Genomic DNA, 20632 nt, shown 5'->3' on the forward strand with positions numbered 1-20632 from the left:
GGGAGTGCAAAAGACTATATCAACTAGAACAACAACGAAAGTGTTGCTTAAAGTGTATGACGCTTGTTCAACGAGAGATTTTTGGAAAGTCAGAATTGGTATCTCTAAAGAAAGATAGTTAGCATGAATTCCTCTTCGTGATGAGTAAACTTTAAGAACAAATATTATATGACGGTCTTACGTTAGGTTTCTATATACAATACACCTACTATATCCTACCAAGACACGAACATATTATTTAAGCATATTTATTCACAAGAAGTGAACGGGGTTGCGGTACAAGTTCTTCCAACTTATATTCCCCTCTCCCTGATGTGAGAGTGTGTCCAGAAATGCATTGTTATATATACTGTTCTTTACACAAATTGTTTAGTAGTACATATGTAAGGACCCGTGAAGATCCGGTTTAGAATAGGTCTTCAGCAACCCATGCCGTAAGATGCGACTATGCTTGTCGTATGAAGCGACTAACTGGATCGGGTGGTCAGGCTCGATGACTTGGTTGATGCATGTCATCGTACCCTCATTGCGTGGATCGATGCTCATGATGTCAATCACCGGATTGACTGGTCCACCGTCATGTAGCTGGAATATTGCTGAGTGCAGCGTTAAACAACAAACAAGCATATCTAATCTTGGACTACCTTAAATACACATTGCCATACAGTCTTGGGTTTACATCAACGGGTATGTTATGAACAATATTGTTAAGGAAGAGAATTTATGGATGTCAACTTCTTTATTATGAAGAACACAACGTTTCGGAGTGTATGCTTACTCCTTCATCATGTGAATGGATGCTATGAGGCAGAGGGCATATATATGTACATGTAAGAACAACAAAAGTAATAAGATAATAAAAGGTGGAAACTTAACAAGCATATGCTCCGAAACGTTGTGTTCATCATAACAACGAAGTTGACATCCATACATTTTCTTCCTTATCTGTATCACTTCTAAATGGTTAAAGCTGTCCAACAAAAAACTCAAATGAAAACATTCACTCACTCTTTGGAACTAAATTAAACATTATATCTGATACAAACACCCTCGTCTACCATTCTAGACAATGTATTATATACACACTGTATTACACACACACACACACACACACACACACACACACACACACATATATATATATATATATATATATATATATATATATATACCTCCTCCATACTACATGGAATGATAACAATGATAATTTTATCTGATGTATTCTCTCTGATGCCTTTCCGTATTTATAAAAGTGTTTCAAAAGAATAGATTAATAGCGAAAAACGCATCCTGTATCCAGTGTTTGATTTTAAAATCAGAAACAAACAAAAATAAATTTCTGTTTACTGGTTGTAAACATTAATAATATACTGTGAATGAAATCTGTCAGGGGTGTTGGTGGAGGCGTTATTTGTATGATTTTCCCGGTTCATAGAACGTGCGTAGATGTGGCTCCGTGTTTTAGTTTAAAGGGGCGTAACTCTCGATGCGACATCTAGTGGAACTGACGAGAACTAGTCAAGATAAACATTGAAATGACAACTTGAAGGCATTGCGTTTACAATGGATAAGGAAAATTACAGCCTCCGATCTGGATATCTTCTATCACAAGTAAGTGTTCAACGTGCATATGCAAGGAACATGAGGACTAAATAATGCTTTTATTTGAAATCAATCTTTTTGTCATTTCTGTTTTTGCCGATGACTTCCGGTGATTTCACGTTCATCAAATCCGATATCATGATGCATCGTTGTCTTAGTAAAAAAAACTGGGATAGCACATTTCAGTCCGGTTAACAGTAGTTAAGTATACATGGGATATTTCAGAATGTCCTTGATCTACATTTGTAATCGCTTCGGGCTTCAAGAAAAGAAACAGAAGATAAACATAAACTCACATTGACTCAAAACCAAGAATGTCAAGATTAGTCACGTATCCTGTTGAATTTGACACAGTGTCATGAACATGTTTTGCTGTTCGTATAATGATAATTAATAATGGTTTATACTGAATAACCATCTTGATTTTCTGCCAGTCTGGTAACTGTGATACCAGGTGCCTATCTTGGCAGCATGTCAAGCACACCAGTATCAGCGAGGAACAGCTGTTGTTGAAATATTGTTGAAATATTGTTGCAATGCCTCTGTGTTTCATCAAATATGTCCTTGATCTGCTGTTCTACAGTGTCATAATTGTACCAGCTGTTGTGTAACTGTCAATCCCCGCCGGGTTAAGTTAGTATGTGAATTAATTTAGTTTGTGACTGCCTTTACTTCGTTGAATAATTTAATTATTTTAAAGTGGCCATATTGGCATATCATATCACTGGAACTGCATGATTTGTATATCAGGATGTTTGTGGTAAATAGATAATTTATACTAACTTCCATGTGAACATGAAGAGGATGACAGATGTCTGGGAAAGATGCGCTAGCCTTCAGCAATTCAGTATCACCGGCACTCAGTTATTTCCAAATTTCCTTGATCATGTTGATTGTATTTCAGTAGTGTATAACAAATTATTTAATACTTAATAGGATATATAGCTGATACTGGTATAATAAGGAGGAATTGGCTTTAATGCTAAGTTCCACATGTTGTAATGTAATGTAAATATACAACATGTACAAAGTTAAAGACCTTTAAATTTACGAATATGGGAACTTTGAAAAATCCCTGTTTAAAACAAAATAAGGATTTCATTCCCAATTTCCTTGTCAAGGGCGCTTAGACTGGAAAACTAGATAAATCCCTGCTGTTACCACATTGTTACAAAACATGGTTCTTTATCAGGTTTATGATAAATGAACAAGGATTGATAAATGTTCAACATGTTCAAGGACTTTGTCTATTCATGCCCTATTCATCATTGTTCATGTCTATTCATGCCCTACTCGTGTCTATTCATGCCCTATTCATGTTTATTCATGCCCTATTCGTGTCTATTCATGCCCTAAAGATTTTTCAAGTTGGGAAATGACATGCATGATACACATGACAGACAATTGCCGTGTCAGAATTTAAACAGTTAATGAAATTGAAAAATGTCCTTATGTCATTTGACGTCAGCAAAATCACTCAGTGTAACATGATTTAAGTATATGAAAATATAAGTTGCATGTTTTGAGATGATTGATGATGTTGTTAGTTACGTCATATTGATAGTATCTGTTTTCATATCGACATGACTCAAATGGAGAGGGGTGGTTGACACATCACTACTGATCATTACAAGCCCATCCCAAAATGCAATGAATAGGACACACAACATTATTTGGTCCCCAGACTATTAAAGAAACAGTGTGGAGACTTGAAATATTTTTGGTTTTTTTGTTTGTTTTTTTTGTTTGTTTTTTTATTCTTTCTGAAACAAATTCTAAGCTGTTTTGTCAAACAATTTTGTAGTATAGGCAGTATCATACTGCTTATGATGCCAATAAACATAAATATCACTTTGTTAATCAGGATCTAATTTAAACAGTAACAGTGTTATCATGGTTATAACTGTGTTGTTTCAAAATTGTGAGTATCTTTTTAAATACATAACAATAAACATGATATGATAAACATGATAAAGAATGGTATATTATTTTCCTAGACTCTGCAACACAAACATATATGTTGTGAAACCACATTCCTTGAAACATTGTCAGTAGCCTATGCTTTCCCGTGTGACTGCTGTGTGGCCTAGTGGTAGAGCGTCCGCCCGGAGTGCAGAAGGTCAGGGGTCCAATCCCAGGTCATGTCATACCAAAAGATGTTAAAATATGGTACTTGTTGTTACCCTGTCTGGCGCTCGGCATTAAGGGGCTAACACAAGGACTGGTTGACTCTGAGTCAGTATACTGTGTATTTAGGTTAAATCGTGGCATGGTACCTCAATATGAAATCGGGATTAGTTCAGCAGTAGCCGCACACACAAACACACGCATGCATATAGCTATGTAAGTGCAATTATCTTGGATGTGACGGTAAACCCCATTTCACTCTCCTCACCTCATAAATTACAACCTGGGTTTAGAAACCAGTCAGATGAGACACATTGTCTGCAACATCTCCAGTTCACAGTCTGACCTCTCCTCGACTTAACACTGAACATATACTCCATGTACAACAGGAACTAACCATCTCGGCTGTTAAGAATAAAGTATTTGTTAATTTGAGAGTTTGCCATGGTGCAATGGTTGTCAAGTACAAATTATACCATACTTTATATAGTCATCCTACTGACTCCAGCTCACTAAGATTACTTCAAATCATTAATTCATTTAATCATTTATGATTATGAGTACTAAAATGGACTTCAGTTCACTCGATATACCGATAATCAGTGCAGTGTACGTAAGCGCTCGCTAGATCTATATACACATCAGTCAGGGGTCAGGGACAGTGATTACCATTGATTACTGTCGTATGCACAAATGTTGAGGCTGGCTGCGGTTTGTGAATTTGTCATTGTTGCTGTTTCTCAAACTCAAAGTGCTTTATCATAACGATCACTAAACAGAACAGCTTTCTAATTCCGAAAATGTCTGAAATGAAGCTTACTGACACAGTTAGTGATTTGTCATCGAATGTCATGTCCTGCCAGGTTTGATTTACGGCATCAAGATGTTTTGGTTCTTAAACATTTTAAAGTTGTGCAGCTTTGTTTCTGGGTAGTTATCCCATAAGTTGGGAAATGTTCATCATTTTCATTCTCTTCAAGGTTTGTTTTCCTTCTTCATCCTACCATTTTTGCCCAAAGAATCTGTAATGCAAGAAAGAGAATTGATGTGTTCCTACCATGTACAAAACTAAGATCGTTAATTCAGGACTTGTCCAGTTACAAGATAGTAACAGCCAGAGGCAGCAAAGCATGACCAGTGTTAGGGTGGAGTTAGGTAGTTCTTATGGTGGGTTACCTAAGCGAGGTCAGTTTAGTGTCAATCAAATGTCAGTCACCCGGTAAGCAAATCAGGAAGAATGTTAGGCAATCAACACATGCGCACACACCTCCCATTTGCTACTTGGGCGGTCGGGTAGCTTAGTGATCAAAGCGTTCGCTCGTCACGCTGAAGACCTGGGTTTAATTCCCGACATGGGTACAATGTGTGAAGCCCATTTCTGGTGTCCCCCGCATTGATATTGCTGGAAAATTGCTAAAAGCTGCGTAAAACCATAGTCACTCACTCCCATTTGCTATGAAAATACAATTTCTTCCTTAATCATGTTAATTCATGTGAATAATATGCCAATTTAATGGGAAAAAATACAAGGACTAAATTTTCATACACACTGGTAAAGAGATTGTAATTATCATGGTAATTTAGCCTTACATTATCTGCTACTAACACGAGTGTGTCTTGATTATCGACTGGTATGAAGTCTATTTATAGTCTTACCTCTGTCTAATTGAAACACTCCACTCGTAATATCAGAATTTGCCAGAGTTGAGGTCGAAACTAAACACTAAAATTATCAACATAGTTTCGGAATCACTCACATGGCTATATTGTACTGTAGACGATTCTCTTCCTTGCCTCCCCGAATGCAGTAGTGTCAAACCTTTCAGTTATTGTGATAGAAGTTTTAAACACAATGTTTAAACACACTAAGCTTGATCATGTTTTGTTATGCGAGTCTTATACCAGATTAGTAAGGAGCCAGACAGATACACCTATAAGCTGATAAGGCTATAAGCAGGGACATGGTTTTAGTATAGTATTATGCCCTCATGACAATTAACAACCCAAATATGGATGGTACTGTTCCAAGTGAAGTCTTTCGGATTATTATCATGATCGTGTGAGAAAGTAAAAGGGTCATTGTGATAAAACATAAAAGTGTACATGGTGTAGGGAATCCGTGAAGAACCGGGCTAGAATAGGTCTCAGCAACCCATGCTTGCCGAAACGAGGGACTATGCTTGTCGAAAGAGGCGACTAACGGGATCGGGTGGTCAGGCTCGCTGACGTGGTTGATGCATGTCATTGATCCCAATTGCGTAGATCAATGCTTATGATGTCAAACACTGGATTGTCTGGTCTAGACTCGATTATTTACAGACTCTCATCATATAGCTTGAATATTGCTGAGTGCGGCGTTAAACAACAAACAAATATGGTGTAGGGGGACCCTATTTTCAAATTCTATGACGGCAAACCCACGCGACCACCAATATTCTGAGACTTTTTCACACACTGATTAGGAGCAAATATCAAGTACCCCAGGACCCCCATCGGTTTTGATCATTGATGTTCATTTGACAACTTTCAGGTTCCAAACAACAAGTGGAAGGCGAGATGGTTTATTCTAAGTGAAGATGAGCTGACCTGCCATCGACAGCGACGGAAGTCTCTTGTCCTCAGCACCATCAACCTAACTGGCTGCTCCATCTTCTGCCCCTGCAATGACAAGCCTGAAGTCAGTCCTCAAGTAGGTTCAGAATAAGTCTCAGAATTCTATTTAGAGATTATTATACGAGCATGTGTGTCATACAGTTTTTACAAAACGAGTGTCAGAATTCTTGTATTTCCTGAGTGACAGCCGTCTTTGACAGCCGTCTTTGACAGCCGTCTTAGAAAACCAGAATTGTTGAATGACGTCAGCAATCTTCCGCTGTGACGTTATTCTGACCTTACGTTACAAGAGGTTTGAGTGACGTCAATAATATGGTCAGGATGACTTTAGCAAAAAATCAAAATCAAAATAATCTTCAAAACGTTTTCAGTATATTTCTTTTTTGCTCTGTCTCTTTGTATATCAACTATTTTAACCAAGAAAACTGTTGAACAAGAAATTAGTCACTCTGGCCTCACTTGAGTTTTATGAACATGATCACTAATCATCAATCATTTACAATCATGGAACTTTTTATATATGGACATGACAAAGAAGATGAACATTCCCACACTTTGGTCAGATAGCGTTAGGCTGAAGGTTTTTCCCAGCCGTGAAATATAGATTTGTTGCAAAAAGTTGGTACAAGAAAACAATGCATTCAGACAACATGGACAGGCATATGTTATTTCTGTATCTGTAAACGAATATATTCGGGATGATCCGATTGCAAAATAAAAAAGGACCCCATATTGTTATGTGTATTTTAGATGTTCTGTCATTTTTGAGTGCTGTGGCAGTGTTAGAAATTGGCACTAGTCCTATAGTCCTTGCCAAACTGCCCAATAGTAAAGATATCCTAAGGACTAGTAGAAATTTGCCATTTTTAAAGGTTTTGCTATATGTTATAATTTTATAAGGACTAGTGGACTGAAACTGTTAGTTTCTACCGCTGCATGGCATCTATATCCAAAAGGTGTTCTGTGAATGTTTTTGTTTGCATAGTTCAAGATATCCAAATTGAGTCAGCAATGTCCTCAGATCTTCACTCAGAGTCAGAGAGGGATCGAATCAGAGTAAAAATTTCTAAAATATCTGGTATTAATGAGATTGGGATTATTGATATTGATATATGTGCACAAGTTTGTTAGATCATGTACATGATCATCATGATCATGAAGATAAATAATCCAACCAGGAAGTATTGGCTACATAAATGTTGACATTAACTTTAACTGGCAGGATAAGTTTTGCTACTTGTGACCAAGTGACCGTGACACAATTTAAGGAAATATTTACAAAAGCCAACATAATGGTGTCCTCAATAGAGACACGATAGAGGTCATGGCTGTTCCTGCTGCCATGAGCAGTTATTTTTGGCTTGTACACTTTATTTCTTTGATCAAGGCCATATACTGGGTACATGATCTAGGTTGTAAAGCAACTAAAATGACAGCACCAATTCTATAATAAATGAATGAATGAATGAATGAATGAATGAATAAATTTAAAGTTGTACACACACAGCCTGACAACACAAAAGTTTATACCTTTGTTAAATGTGAATCGCTGCGTCACACATGACTTTCATACTTTGAAAAATGTAAACACAAACTTTAATTATTTTTTATTTTCGGATTTTATACACATGATACATGGGCAAATAAATATATAAATAAAGTATAAGCTCAATGATGTCTGCATCCTCAGTTGTCCAGGTATTATATATCTCCATTTTTTTTATTAATACCCTGGACCCATTTGCTCATATTGCTTTGTTTTGAGCCTGATTTGAATGGCTCAAGGATAACATTGCCATCCAATCAGACGGCTCTCATGAGCAAAAGAAATCCTGTGCTAGGTTTGAATAGAAGCCATGTAGATGTGACATGACTTCCATAATGAAGGTATCGTGGTGAATGAGTCCAGGGTATAATTTATCATGTTAATCATAACAGAATGGAGATCATTTGTAATAAACTGGATAAATCATAATCATAATAATTTATCATGTTAATCATAACAGAATGGAGATCATTTGTAATAAACTGGATAAATCATAATCATAATAATGGAATGGAGAGATAACACACTGGATAATGAAGAATGTGATGAATCATGGGATGGTTTCATCTCATTTGCTGAGGTTGCTCTGAGTAGGCCTGTCATGGTGATTACATTACATGCTAATTAGTTCCAAGTGATAAACAGCTATGATAATAAACTTCCTTGCATTTGCAATTTACATTCACAATTTTGTCATGAACCATAAATTTCTGTTGACTGACTAGTATTGACAATTGATTGTGTTATTGTTACTCTTCTTTACCCTGTGTATATCATGTTCATGTTTATCAATTTGATGGGGCGGTGATGTAGTCTTGTGGTAAACATGGTTAAGGCATTCACTTGTCACGCCTAAAACCCAGGTTCGATTCCCCACATGGGTACAATGTGTGAAGCCCATTTTTGGTGTTCCCTGATGTAATATTGCTGGAATATTGATAACAGTGGCGTAAAACCATACTTACACATTCATTATCAGTTTGATTTATTTTTCCCATGCATTTTCCATCACTATGATCGTGTGTTTGTTCTGATGCCAGTGCCTGTTCAAGCTGTCTACTCCGGAAGGTACAATGGGTACAATGTGTGAAGCCCATTTTTGGTGATCCCTGATGTAATATTGCTGGAATATTGATAACAGTGGCGTAAAACCGTACTCACACATTCATTATCAGAGTGATTTATTTTTCCATGCATTTTCCATCACTATGATCGTGTGTTTGTTCTGATGCCAGTGCCTGTTCAAGCTGTCTACTCCCGAAGGTACAATGGGTACAATGTGTGAAGCCCATTTTTGGTGATCCCTGATGTAATATTGCTGGAATATTGATAACAGTGGCGTAAAACCGTACTCACACATTCATTATCAGAGTGATTTATTTTTCCATGCATTTTCCATCACTATGATCGTGTGTTTGTTCTGATGCCAGTGCCTGTTCAAGCTGTCTACTCCCGAAGGTACAATGGGTACAATGTGTGAAGCCCATTTCTGGTGTTCCCTAAATAATATTGCTGGAATATTGATAACAGTGGCATAAAACCGTACTCACACATTCATTATCAGTTTGATTTATTTTTCCATGTATTTTCCATCACTATGATCGTGTGTTTGTTCTGATGCCAGTGCCTGTTCAAGCTGTCTACTCCCGAAGGAGAAGAGTTGTACTTCCAGGCAGCAGGAGCCGATGACCGAGATGGTTGGGCGCACGCCATCGGTGCCGTCATCCGCTCACAGAGCACGTCTAAGCAGGTCAGTGTAACCCTACAGAACAGATGAATTCTGTCTTGGCTAAACTGTTTTATTTTGTCAAGACCAACACATTAACCATGTTACTGATCCATTTCCTCCAGTTTTGTTCTCACGCAAACACAGACAGATATTGTGGCCATTAGCATTAGCCTCAAGTATCATTCACAGGAATCAGGGATTTGGTGGGATATTCACTTTGATAGAATTTGGATGCTGAAATCATGGAAATGATCCAGTGAGATTATTATATTAGCATGTCTATCATGCTGATTTTACAAAACGAGTGTCAGAATTCTTGTTTCCTGAATGAGAGTTTCATAAAATGAGTATGATTCATATGCGAGTGTAATAATCTTTTTATTACCCTTATTTCATAATCTTTTTTAGCTTCTCTTTAGAAAAATGCACTGATCATGTCCACCATCTTAGAAAACCACAATTTTTCAAATGACGTAAATAATCTTCAGCTATAACCATGATAACATTGTGTCTGGTGTGACATCCTTCCGACCTAACAATAAGATTTGAATGATATCAACAATGTCAGCTGGATGACGTAAACAATACAGTGGTGTGCTTGAAGGGATATTTGCTCTTGTGCACATACAATTGTTATGAACTCGTTTTTTTCTAACCCTATATTGGTATAAAACATTATATAAATCTTTATATCTCCTTTTTAATGATGTTTGACTTGGTGAAAGACAAGTAAGTCACTACATGGACTAGAATGCAGTACAGTAGAAGAGTAGAAACATACTGGACTGATAAGCCATACAAAAGATGTGTTTGTAGTGATGTAGTAATAATTACCGGTATTTACTTGTAACCTTCCCTATGAGGGGCGGTGGGGCAGCCTAGTGGTTAAAGCGTTCGCTCGTCACGCTGATAACCCAGGTTTGATTCCCGACATGGGAAAAATGTGTGAAGCCCATTTCTGGTGTCCCCCGCCGTGATATTGCTGGAATATTGCTAAAAGCGGCGTAAAACCATACTTGCTCACTCACTCACCTCCCTATCCAGTTTCCCAGCAGCTGCCACCATTGATTCTTGATACAAATGAGGCACATTGCACACAATTATGGTTTTCATGAAGTTATTCTTTAGCATGATTAAAAGTTTGGCAACAGTGTTTCCTAAAAAAAAATAGCCGAGAATAACAGCACAATGAAGCTTGATATTTCAGTAATCAGTCATTCTTTGTATGTGTAGACAATTATTCTGACAATGTAAAGTATTGAAAAAAGATATTAATAAAGCAGAAATTTTATATTCAATAAATATATGAATTCAGTCGACGTTTCCTTTTGTTGACATTTGTTTGCATATATTTTCAGATATCCTATAACAAGATGACATTCCAGAACTTCAGGGCATATGCTAATGTTAGGTAAGGAGTTGACCTGTTGACTGGTTGATAGGGTTTCTCAGGCACTGCCCGCATCATCATAAGTTCACAGCACTTTTCGTTTATATTTCCATTTTTAAAATGTGTGAAGCCCATTTCTGGTGTCCCCTGCCGTGATATTGCGGGAACATTGCTAAAAGCGGCATATAGTCATACTCACTCTCTCACTCCATTTAAAAAAAAAAAAAAATAGTCCTTATATACTGTTTATTTGGTTACATACTAGTTTGAACCATGCCCCTCCCCCCCCCCCCCCCTAAAAATACCACCTCCACCCGCACTTTATTTTCAAAAGCCATTGTCTGAGAACCAATTCTTTTATTTTTTTAAGCCTAGTATTTGCATTTTATTCTAATATGCATGTACATGTTTACTCAGTAGGAACTGATGTTATGTGTTATGCTTGTGATAAAGAAATCCCATTATGCTCATGTAGATTGGTTGCTTTGAAGTTTTGCAATAATTTCGAAGCCACTGCACATTTTTCTTGAAACCAGGAAGCTAGAGGTGGTCAGGTATGGGAGATCTCAGGGATATCAGGTCTCCTGTAGACACACGGTAGGCGTGGTAGAGCATGTATTGCCAGGGGAAATGTTTTTGATCATTCATGTCATTGGTGAAGGTCTTCTTTAAGGTCATGGCAGATCATAAGATATCTTAAGAAGTATATTGTAGGTATGTGAAACTTAGTAATGTCATCCTCAGGATGTGTAATGTTCTCTGCTGCTATATAAATATCAACTTGACGGGAAACTGTCCTGGAATTGAAGGCACAACTAACACAGTCGAGAGGCACTTCAGAATTGATTTGTTAAGTACAAATCATGTGACATTCACAATAGTCTCGCAAGACTTCAAGGCATGAATGGTGGCATCTCAAAATTGATACATAACAGGATGGGGCTACAAAAAACTCTTGAATCACTTCCATGAAAGAATCAAGGTCACTGAGAAGGGATTTGAAAAGAATGTGTGCCATTTTTTAGATCAAAGTGCAATGCTTTTTTATGATGTTCATGCAGTTATTTTGAATTTTTCTGCACATAGTGGTTACCATGGTTACAGGATTACTAATCATGTTAATGTATGACAAGTGATCTTATTATAACAGTAATAGGTCACCATGACCTACTTTCAAGAGTTATTCCAGATGTAGTATGTGTGGTATATCTGTTCAACTCCATCCATCATACGGGATTGGTTGAATTTAGGGTCAAGGTCATTAGAATTGAAGTGCATATATCTTTATTATTAGACGTGGAACTTTGTTTTAAGGTCATACCTGTGTTTTAGCAAACCAGAAATAATGTCTGTGATCAGTATCACATATGACTTTGTTTTAACTGATTAAGGTAGTTTTCACATGATGAAGATAATGAAACGTTTTTTAACTTCGATGTAAGGAAGCTAGAGGTTTGGGACCTTCTGTTTTTAAGTTGTACCAGTGTGTATTCGGGTGCAGGAATCAAGTGGTTGCTTCCCTTAGCCATACCAGGATCTTCTTGTCATAGGTTGGAATTCAAGATTTGCCTTGGTTATTATGTTAGGTCTGTCAGCGATAATTGATTGGGTGGTCATGCTTGGTGACCTGGTTGATTTTGCTCATAATATTAATCACTGGAATGTGTGGTCCAATGACCGTGTGTATGTTTGTGTTTCAGTGAAATTATTGGTGCTATCCAGGATCCGGATGCAGGTGTCAACACCAGTGCACATCTCCGGGGCGGGGAAGTCTACAAAAACTGTTTTAAAGGTATCACTGAAAACATCGCTCTTGATTTCAGACTACATTTCCAAGCACTAGCACCATTGATATAAGCACCAGGCACCAGCACGGGGTTCAAAACCCGGCCCCGTCATACCAAAAGACATAGAAAGATGGTACTTGTTGTTACCCTGTCTGGCGCTCTGAATAAAGGGGCTAAAACAAGGACTGGTCGGCTCGGAGTCAGTATACTGTGTCGGAGTGGGGTATTCATGTTAAACTGTGGCATGGTATCTCAGTGGGCTAGCACTATAAATCGGCATCAGTTCGGACTAGTACAAGCAGCCACATTCACACACACGTACATGCACGTCGCTATATAAGTGCAATAATCTTGGACGCGGCTTAAACCCAATTTCACCTCACCACACCATATAATATTCTGATAAAAACTAATAAGCACTCATCCAGTTGTCAGCTGTCAACTTCTAACAAATGCCTATCAAACAATTCAACACTTTCCATACTTATGAGGATAGCTGCCAACTGTCCAGAATTTATCGTACTTATTACAAATTTGCAGCTAAAATACGATTTCTTCCTTAGTTCATACAAATGATATGCCAATCTGCACAAACAAAATTACTAGGACTAAATTCATAGACACCGGGAAAGAAAGGCCATTATTTAGCATTACACTGTCTGCTACAATGATGAGGGTGTCTTCCTTATCGTATGGTATGTGTTCTATTTATGGTGTTGCATCTGTCCTCTCAAGACACTTCTCTCATATTATTGGAAGTTACTGTAGTCAAAATAGGAATGAATGGATAGAACTATAAACTGAGTTTCGGATTCAATGGCTGTTTTGTGCTGTAGACTTTGGTGTCCATACCAGAAGATCAGAACAAAATACAGATTGCTATTTGGGAAAGTTGGTAGCTATGCATTAAGTGTGTTGCAACTTTAAGAGATTTATTCTGAGAATATCACAGGTAATAGAATTGCAGTTTCCAAAACATTTATCATTGCTAGTTCTATTGGCTAAATCATGTGGGTGATCATGGTATGTGTTGGCATTAAATGGTCATTTCTCTGTACACCAAGCCGATGTTATGTTTCTTTTGTCTATGTATTGTTGCATGGAGTCCAAACTTTTGAAAAGGATTATGTAGATGCATTTTAGTTCAATGTGTTTGTATGTCAGTAAGAAAGTTCAACCAATATGTTCATTGATCACTCTGATCCCATGTGATCTTGTGCGTCTTTTCCCCAGGGAGTGATGTCGTCGATTGGCTAATGCGCTGGTCCATCGTTCGGAATCGTGAAAATGGTTCAGCCATGGCACAGACCTTACTGAAACTAGGTCATCTGCAAGAAGTCGACCTCCATGATGGCAGCAGTGGTGTCAGCCCCAAGTTCAATGATGGGGAGAAACTGTATCGATTTGTGAGTGATCTTTTATGTAAGGTCTTAACATGACTTGGTGAAATGGAACGTTGGCATTATTCCTCATAATTTGACCTATTAAGGTGTGCTGTTATGTTATATGCTCGTAGATAAGTATAGGAGCTGTGATGGCCTTATGATTTAGACTGAAACGTTTCACAGATGACCACTTGTGTTCCATGATGTCAACCTCAGTGATATCATACATGATATATATATATCAACCCAAGGGCCGAAGGCCAGAGGGCTGATATGGGGTCAAGGGTTCATATATGGTATGATACGAAAACTGCCATTTAATAACCTTTTTTATCTCATACCACAACATAAAACTGTAAAAATGTATCTATTTGCAAGTGAATGTAAAACATTTTCACCTTGTTTGGAAGTCACTGTCACAGGAAAATAGCTGAACAGACAACGCACCAAGGGACGTAACTCTAATTTCATACCACCCTGGCTGATATCGGCCATTGAAAATGCATTGACAAGCCATATCAGCCTGACCCCTAGGGGGTGTATAGTCTAGTAATGCGGGTCTGGTTATTACACCCCCTGTGATATGAACATCTCCATTTTGGCTCTATTGCACATGCAAAATGCCTCATGTCATTGTTAGGTATATGATAACTCAATTTATCATCTCCATTTGTCCAGAAAGGGACCTTATCGTACCTTCTCCTGTCCTTACATTAGGCAAATTCCTAGATTTTGCTTTGGATTTGGTGAGGGAGTTACCTCTGATTATGTCACACTAGCAAGGTGTATTTTAGATCAAAATGAAGATAATAATGGTTTTCATTATTTTGTTACAGCTATTGATGCTATCAATAGTATACATGGTATAGCATGCAGCATTGATATTCACTATAAGGGTCTTGTAGAAATTGCAGGCATTGCATCAGTTGTACAATCAATAGTTACATCCCTGTAAACAGAGGTGAACAATTACTTCTCCTGTACTAGATGATGTAGATAGTCTGTGATAATAAATGATGCAGGCTTGAGACAATTGTTTGAGGAAAACATCATGACATGCATCACATTTTCTCAAGATTCCTCATTCATTTCAGACATCCATCAACCTAGGGATAAAACGGAACAGTTTCTATGACAGCACCGATGAAGACTCCAGCTCCTCCGATGATGATGAGGATGAGGGCGAGCGAGAAGAGGTCAAAGTTGAAAAGGTCAAGAAGGGAAAGCTTGTCAAGGAATCCTTCCTCATGAAAAAGGTGTTTATGCTATTGATATCAACATGATGATGTTTATGATTACTATAACGACTGAAACAATATTGTCTGGATAAGACAGGGATTAATAATACATGGTATAAAACAGTTGCTTAAGTAAAGAGTAGTGGAAATTGATAGACGTCAGGACTGAAATGCTGTAATTGAGAGTGTATTCTTGTATGAAAGCACAATATGCACTTGTTTTGTCTATCACTGCATGTTTATGATGATGATGATGATGATGATGATGATGATCAAACAAGGCTCTTAACATTTCCAGTATATTAGTGTTATCATTTGTACTACTATTGCCTTAGCTCACTGGACTGAACAGAACTTTACTAGACTCGGTCGAGTGGCTAACCTCACAGACAAGGTCATCAGTATTTATATGTGAAATGTTAATGTTATAGAAGAACCTGCGGAAGGGCTGGAGACTTGTGAGAGCTACGCTGAGAGAGAACCCGTCATCACTACACTACCACAAGGCGTCATATACAGAGGTAGTTGGGACTCAAGCTTTAGTTCAACAGAATAGAAAAAAACAAGTAACTACATTGTCAGAAATAATCTTCTTTATATGCATAATACATTCCTGCATTCACAGACTTCGTCATGGCATAACTGTTACAGTGTGACATGCCTAGGAATGACCAATGGGGGGCAAGTGACACTATGTACATGGTTCAATAATAAGCTACTATTTTGATATTTTTTTCAAGAGTTTGGTTTGAAATATGTTTATGAACAGTGTCACTGTTTCTTGGTTGAATTGGGGGTGGTTGAGTAGCCTAGTGGTTAAAGCGATCACACTCGTCACGCCAAAAATCCGGGTACAATATGTGAAGCCCGTTTCTGGTGCCCCCAGCCGTCATATAGCTGGAATATTGCTGAGTGCGGTGTTAAACAACACGCTCGCTCGCTCGCTCGCTCACTCACTCACTCACACTCACTCACACTCACTCACACTCACTCACTCACTCACTCAATCCCACTCACTCACGCACGCACGCACGCACTCACGCACTCACGCACTCACTCACTCACTCACTCACTCACTCACTCACTCACTCACCTACTCACCCACTCACTCACTCACTCACTCACTCACTTCACACTGATCAATGTGTTCACTCATGTCTAAGCACTTTATGTTGGGATGTCATATCTGTTGTTTATGTCCAGTTACAGTCTTTTAATCCGGCCACCAGCAAATTCCATTGTAAATCACACTTCAGCTGAAGCATCAGAGACATTTGTGTTCATTGTCATGTTTGGATTTTCAGGGTTGTGAAAATCAGATCAACAGTAAGATGATGAGTCTCGATAACTGTGTTGTCACGGAAACTGTGAAGCCAGCCACGACCAGGGGTGAGTTTGTGCAGTGTAGGAGCCAGAATCACAACAGGATCAGGATAGGAGTGTCTTACTTGTCCTTTCCTGTGCAGGAAGCTTGTCTAAGTTGGTGAAGGTGTGAGGCCAGACTAGCTTCAATATCTAATATTTTTCCTATCATATATTGATTTTGAGACAATACCATAGGATGTACAAGACCTTTTCTTTCCACAATGTTTCAGTTCAATATTTGTCAATTTAGCCTCATATAAAGACCTTTCAATGTTGGATTAATGTCTCACTCGTTAATGTCTAGATGACCTACATGTTATATATGGGTATAATCAGGATTTGTGTTAAGAATCAAAAGGATATACCGTATTCGACGTAATAAGCGCCCAGGGCGGTCTCAAAATTAGAAATAGGGGGCTCTTATTAGAATGTTATTTTGTTGAAAAAAAACAGAGTTGAAAGATAAATTTCGTGGTTTATGCTGACAGCCTGAAATGTTTATGTACGACAGATATATTTTTCCAGAATTAAATGCCCATAATCAAGGGTGCATAGAACACACGAGTGTGTATTTTACGCGAATAAATAAGTCTTGTGTACATTGATCAATCAGAAGGGGTGCTAATTGGGATTGTTCACTAGCCAATATCTTAGCAAATGTCGCCGTGGGCGCTTATTAGAGCGGGGCGCTTGTTACGTCGAATACGGTAGTGCTTAATGCACATCACCTCCCCAAAATAGACGCTTGTGAGTATAGTAGAGAGATATTAATTTTTTACTATGGGTTCTTTTCCCCGAACCATTTGAGGTTTACAGGCCATCGTTTAAATAGTTAGAATATAGACTCACTATTACATTAAAGAATATTCACTCTCTCCTTCGCTGACTTATTTCTCTGTCCGGACTTGATTGTGTACAGGCCACATTGAAATGGCTCGAATAATACCAACGTCATTCACTCACTCACTCAATTCACTGACCTGCACCCCGTGTGCATTTTGGTTTAGAATTGGTCCCCAGCGACCAATGTTGGTAGTAAGATTTGTTTGTTTGTTTGTTGTTTAACGCCACACAAAGCAATATTCCAGCTACATGATGGCGGTCTGTAAATAATCAAGTCTGGACCACACAATCCAGTGATTGACATCATGATCATAGATCCATACAATTAGGATCAATGACATGCATCAACCAAGTCAGCGAGCCTGACCACCTGATCCCATAAGTCGCCTCTTACGACAAGCAGAGTTGCTTTTTACAGCAAGAGTGGGTTGCTGAAGACCTATTCTACCCCGGATGTTCACGGGTCTAGTAGTAAGAGGATCAGGTGGTCGGACTCCCGATGGCATGGATCATTGCTCACAATGTCAGTTAGTGGACTGTCTGGTCGGTTTGATTATGTAGAGGCTACAATCATATAGCCGGAATATTGCTGAGTGCAGCATTAGCAACAAACAAAGACTGACGTTCATGATGGTGATTCTACTATGTATATACCTTCGTGTTCCAGGTATGGGGACCAAAGCCAAGAGCGTCAGATATCGGTTATGTGTGAAGGATCGCAAGGGGAAGTGTGTCACTCTTCAGACGAAGGACGAGCAAGAGAAGTTTGAGTGGCTCACGGTTCTTCAGCAGCTCACAGTGTCACCCAAACCCCAGACAGACGACCGAGGGCCCGAGTAGGTGCTCGGGGGCACCGAGCTGTCCTGGGGCACCAGAAGATGTTTGTTCCACACGAAGCTGGCACAAAATGCCCTTTGACATGTTTTAGAGAATTGAAGGCCATATTTGTAGCACAGCTCAAGATGAATTGTGAAATATTTATTTGAGAGTTTTGAGACATTTTAGCTTTATTAACAGGGTTTTTCAATTTTTCAATTTGTTGTGAGGTTCAGCTCTACTGGTTGAGATTAACTGTAGTTGGAGATGAAATTGTTGTTATTACAAAAGTGTTCGTGTAATACATACTGATGAAGAGAGATTTGTGAGAAATGACATAAAGCTGATTGAGGAGGAATATGCATTGATGCAGAATAAAGTGCATGCATACGATTAATACAGTTATATATACAGAGGTTAAGTGTCTAAACCAAAAATAATCCATTGGATAATACGAAGCACATCACTTGTTTGACGTCAAGATGTAGATACTGATGTCATATTAATCCTTTACCAGTTTTAGTGTGTTTGATATTAACATGAACATCATCATGACAATCATGAAAAAATCATTGTGAGAACAAAAAGCTGCCTTAACCAAAAACAAGGGAAACTCACCAAATTGAAACTTGCATTATATTTGTGTCCTTATGCTACACATAGTACCTGTGATCCACTTGATAGGGCTGTTTACCTGTGTGAGTGAGTGAATAAGGCTTTGGTCGTAGTCAGCAATATACAGCTATATCACGGCAGCCAGGTATCTGTAATGAGTCCTAGATAGACCGGTTGCAAGCATGGATAGTTTGAGAAGTGACCAATGGCTAGATCGCACACAAACATTTATCTACCTGGTGTCACCATCCAGACTGTATCCATGCTTGGCCGCCATTGTGACCATGTAATCACCATATGAATTGGTCTTATGATTCATTGGTAAAGATGATCTAGCCTGTTCCGGAATCCCTGATAATCACTTGAGTTGCTTTACTACAGGTTTAGATACACCACATTCCTCCATCACCTGTTTTTATATGTCTCCACTTTGAAGTGATGTGGGTCTATTTGAGTATGCTTATGAAATGAGGCTGTTTGTAAGTCATGGAAGTCACACTACTTTGTGCAAACCCTACCACATCCAGACATTAAAGCAATATGTAGAGGTTGGTTTGTTGTTAAACGCCGCACTCAGCAATATTCCAGCTGTATGACGTCGGTCTGTGAGTAATCGAGTCTGGACCAGACAATCCAGTGGTTGATATCATGAGCATCGATCCACGCAATTTGGATCGATGACATGCATCAACCAAGTCAGCGAGTCTGACCACCAGATCCTGTTATTTGCCTCTTACGACAAGTATAGTCGCCTTTTACGGCAAGCATGGGTTGCTGAAGACCTTTCTACCCCGGAACTTCACGGGTCAATATGTAGAAGAGACAGCCTCAAGGCTATTACACATGTGATCTAGCGAGATGTAACCCGCCAGCTCGTTGGTCACAGTTTAAAGCCTTTACTTTCATAGGTTTCAAATGGCGACTACGCTGCATAAGAAGACGAGGATTCATAGGTGATGGAGGCACATGGTGTATAAAATTCCTGTAGTAGTTCAAATGTTTGAGGGGGGCACGGGTGGCCCAGTCGTCTAAGGCGCCACGATTCACTGTGCAGAGTTGCGTCCATTGGGCACGCCAGAAACCTATGATTGTGGGTTCCATTCCCGGTTAGCCCCGATTATGTTTCTAGGTTTTTCAGCACCATACCCGTGCTCGTGGGTTTCACCGAAGTGGTAAACGTCTGAGACCTTCATCACTTCGGGCTTTCCTCCCACATTAAGCTGACACGCCGCGATATTACTGGAATATTGTTAAAAGCGGCGTTAAACCCAACTCACTCACTCAAATGTTTGAGTCACTGTTACGACAGGCGTGGGATTACAGGATCCTGCTCCAGAATCCCTAGGATCCCAGGAAGGTTTATCATGTTTAACTGAAGTCACTGCCATCTGGTTGCACGGTGAACATTTGTTACTCTGGGCACACTGCAATGTGCTTGATAGGCAATAAGCACCATGAAGCATTATGTGTAAGCTGCATGTTAATACGTACCATCATATATCTGCTATATACAATCATGTGAGATATTATCATGATTATGTGGACAAATGATAACGTTAAGTCATATACGTAAAAG

The 20632-nt window shown here is 38.7% G+C and overlaps 1 protein-coding gene across 2 annotated transcripts; it reads left to right on the forward strand.

Annotated features, from left to right (window-relative positions):
* Window positions 1-1480: 1480 nt before the first annotated feature.
* Window positions 1481-19724, forward strand: LOC124144275 (pleckstrin-2-like). Of its 2 annotated transcripts, none has more exons than XM_046513608.2 (10): window positions 1481-1611; window positions 6260-6418; window positions 9513-9638; window positions 10976-11028; window positions 12708-12799; window positions 14028-14200; window positions 15274-15435; window positions 15849-15983; window positions 16722-16806; window positions 18293-19724. In XM_046513608.2, the coding sequence occupies exons 1-10, from the start codon at window positions 1564-1566 to the stop codon at window positions 18463-18465; spliced, it is 1206 nt and encodes a 401-aa protein (XP_046369564.1). In that variant the 5' UTR covers window positions 1481-1563; the 3' UTR covers window positions 18466-19724. The 2 variants fall into 2 exon arrangements, with proteins under 2 accessions (XP_046369564.1, XP_046369565.1); XM_046513609.2 differs by having other exon boundaries at window positions 1489-1611; window positions 15849-15938.
* The last annotated feature ends 908 nt before the right edge of the window (window positions 19725-20632 follow it).

The sequence above is a fragment of the Haliotis rufescens genome, unplaced genomic scaffold (genome assembly GCF_023055435.1).
Source record: "Haliotis rufescens isolate VD_foot unplaced genomic scaffold, xgHalRufe1.0.p SCAF_16, whole genome shotgun sequence".
Classification (NCBI taxonomy): Eukaryota; Metazoa; Mollusca; class Gastropoda; order Lepetellida; family Haliotidae; genus Haliotis; species Haliotis rufescens.

Coding starts and splice junctions, on each gene's coding strand:
- LOC124144275 (XM_046513608.2), top strand. CDS start 1,564: ATGGATAAGGAAAATTACAGCCTCCGATCTGGATATCTTCTATCACAA. Junction 6,419..9,512: donor AGCCTGAAGTCAGTCCTCAA/GTAGGTTCAGAA, acceptor TTCTGATGCCAG/TGCCTGTTCAAGCTGTCTAC. Junction 15,436..15,848: donor AATCCTTCCTCATGAAAAAG/GTGTTTATGCTA, acceptor TTAATGTTATAG/AAGAACCTGCGGAAGGGCTG.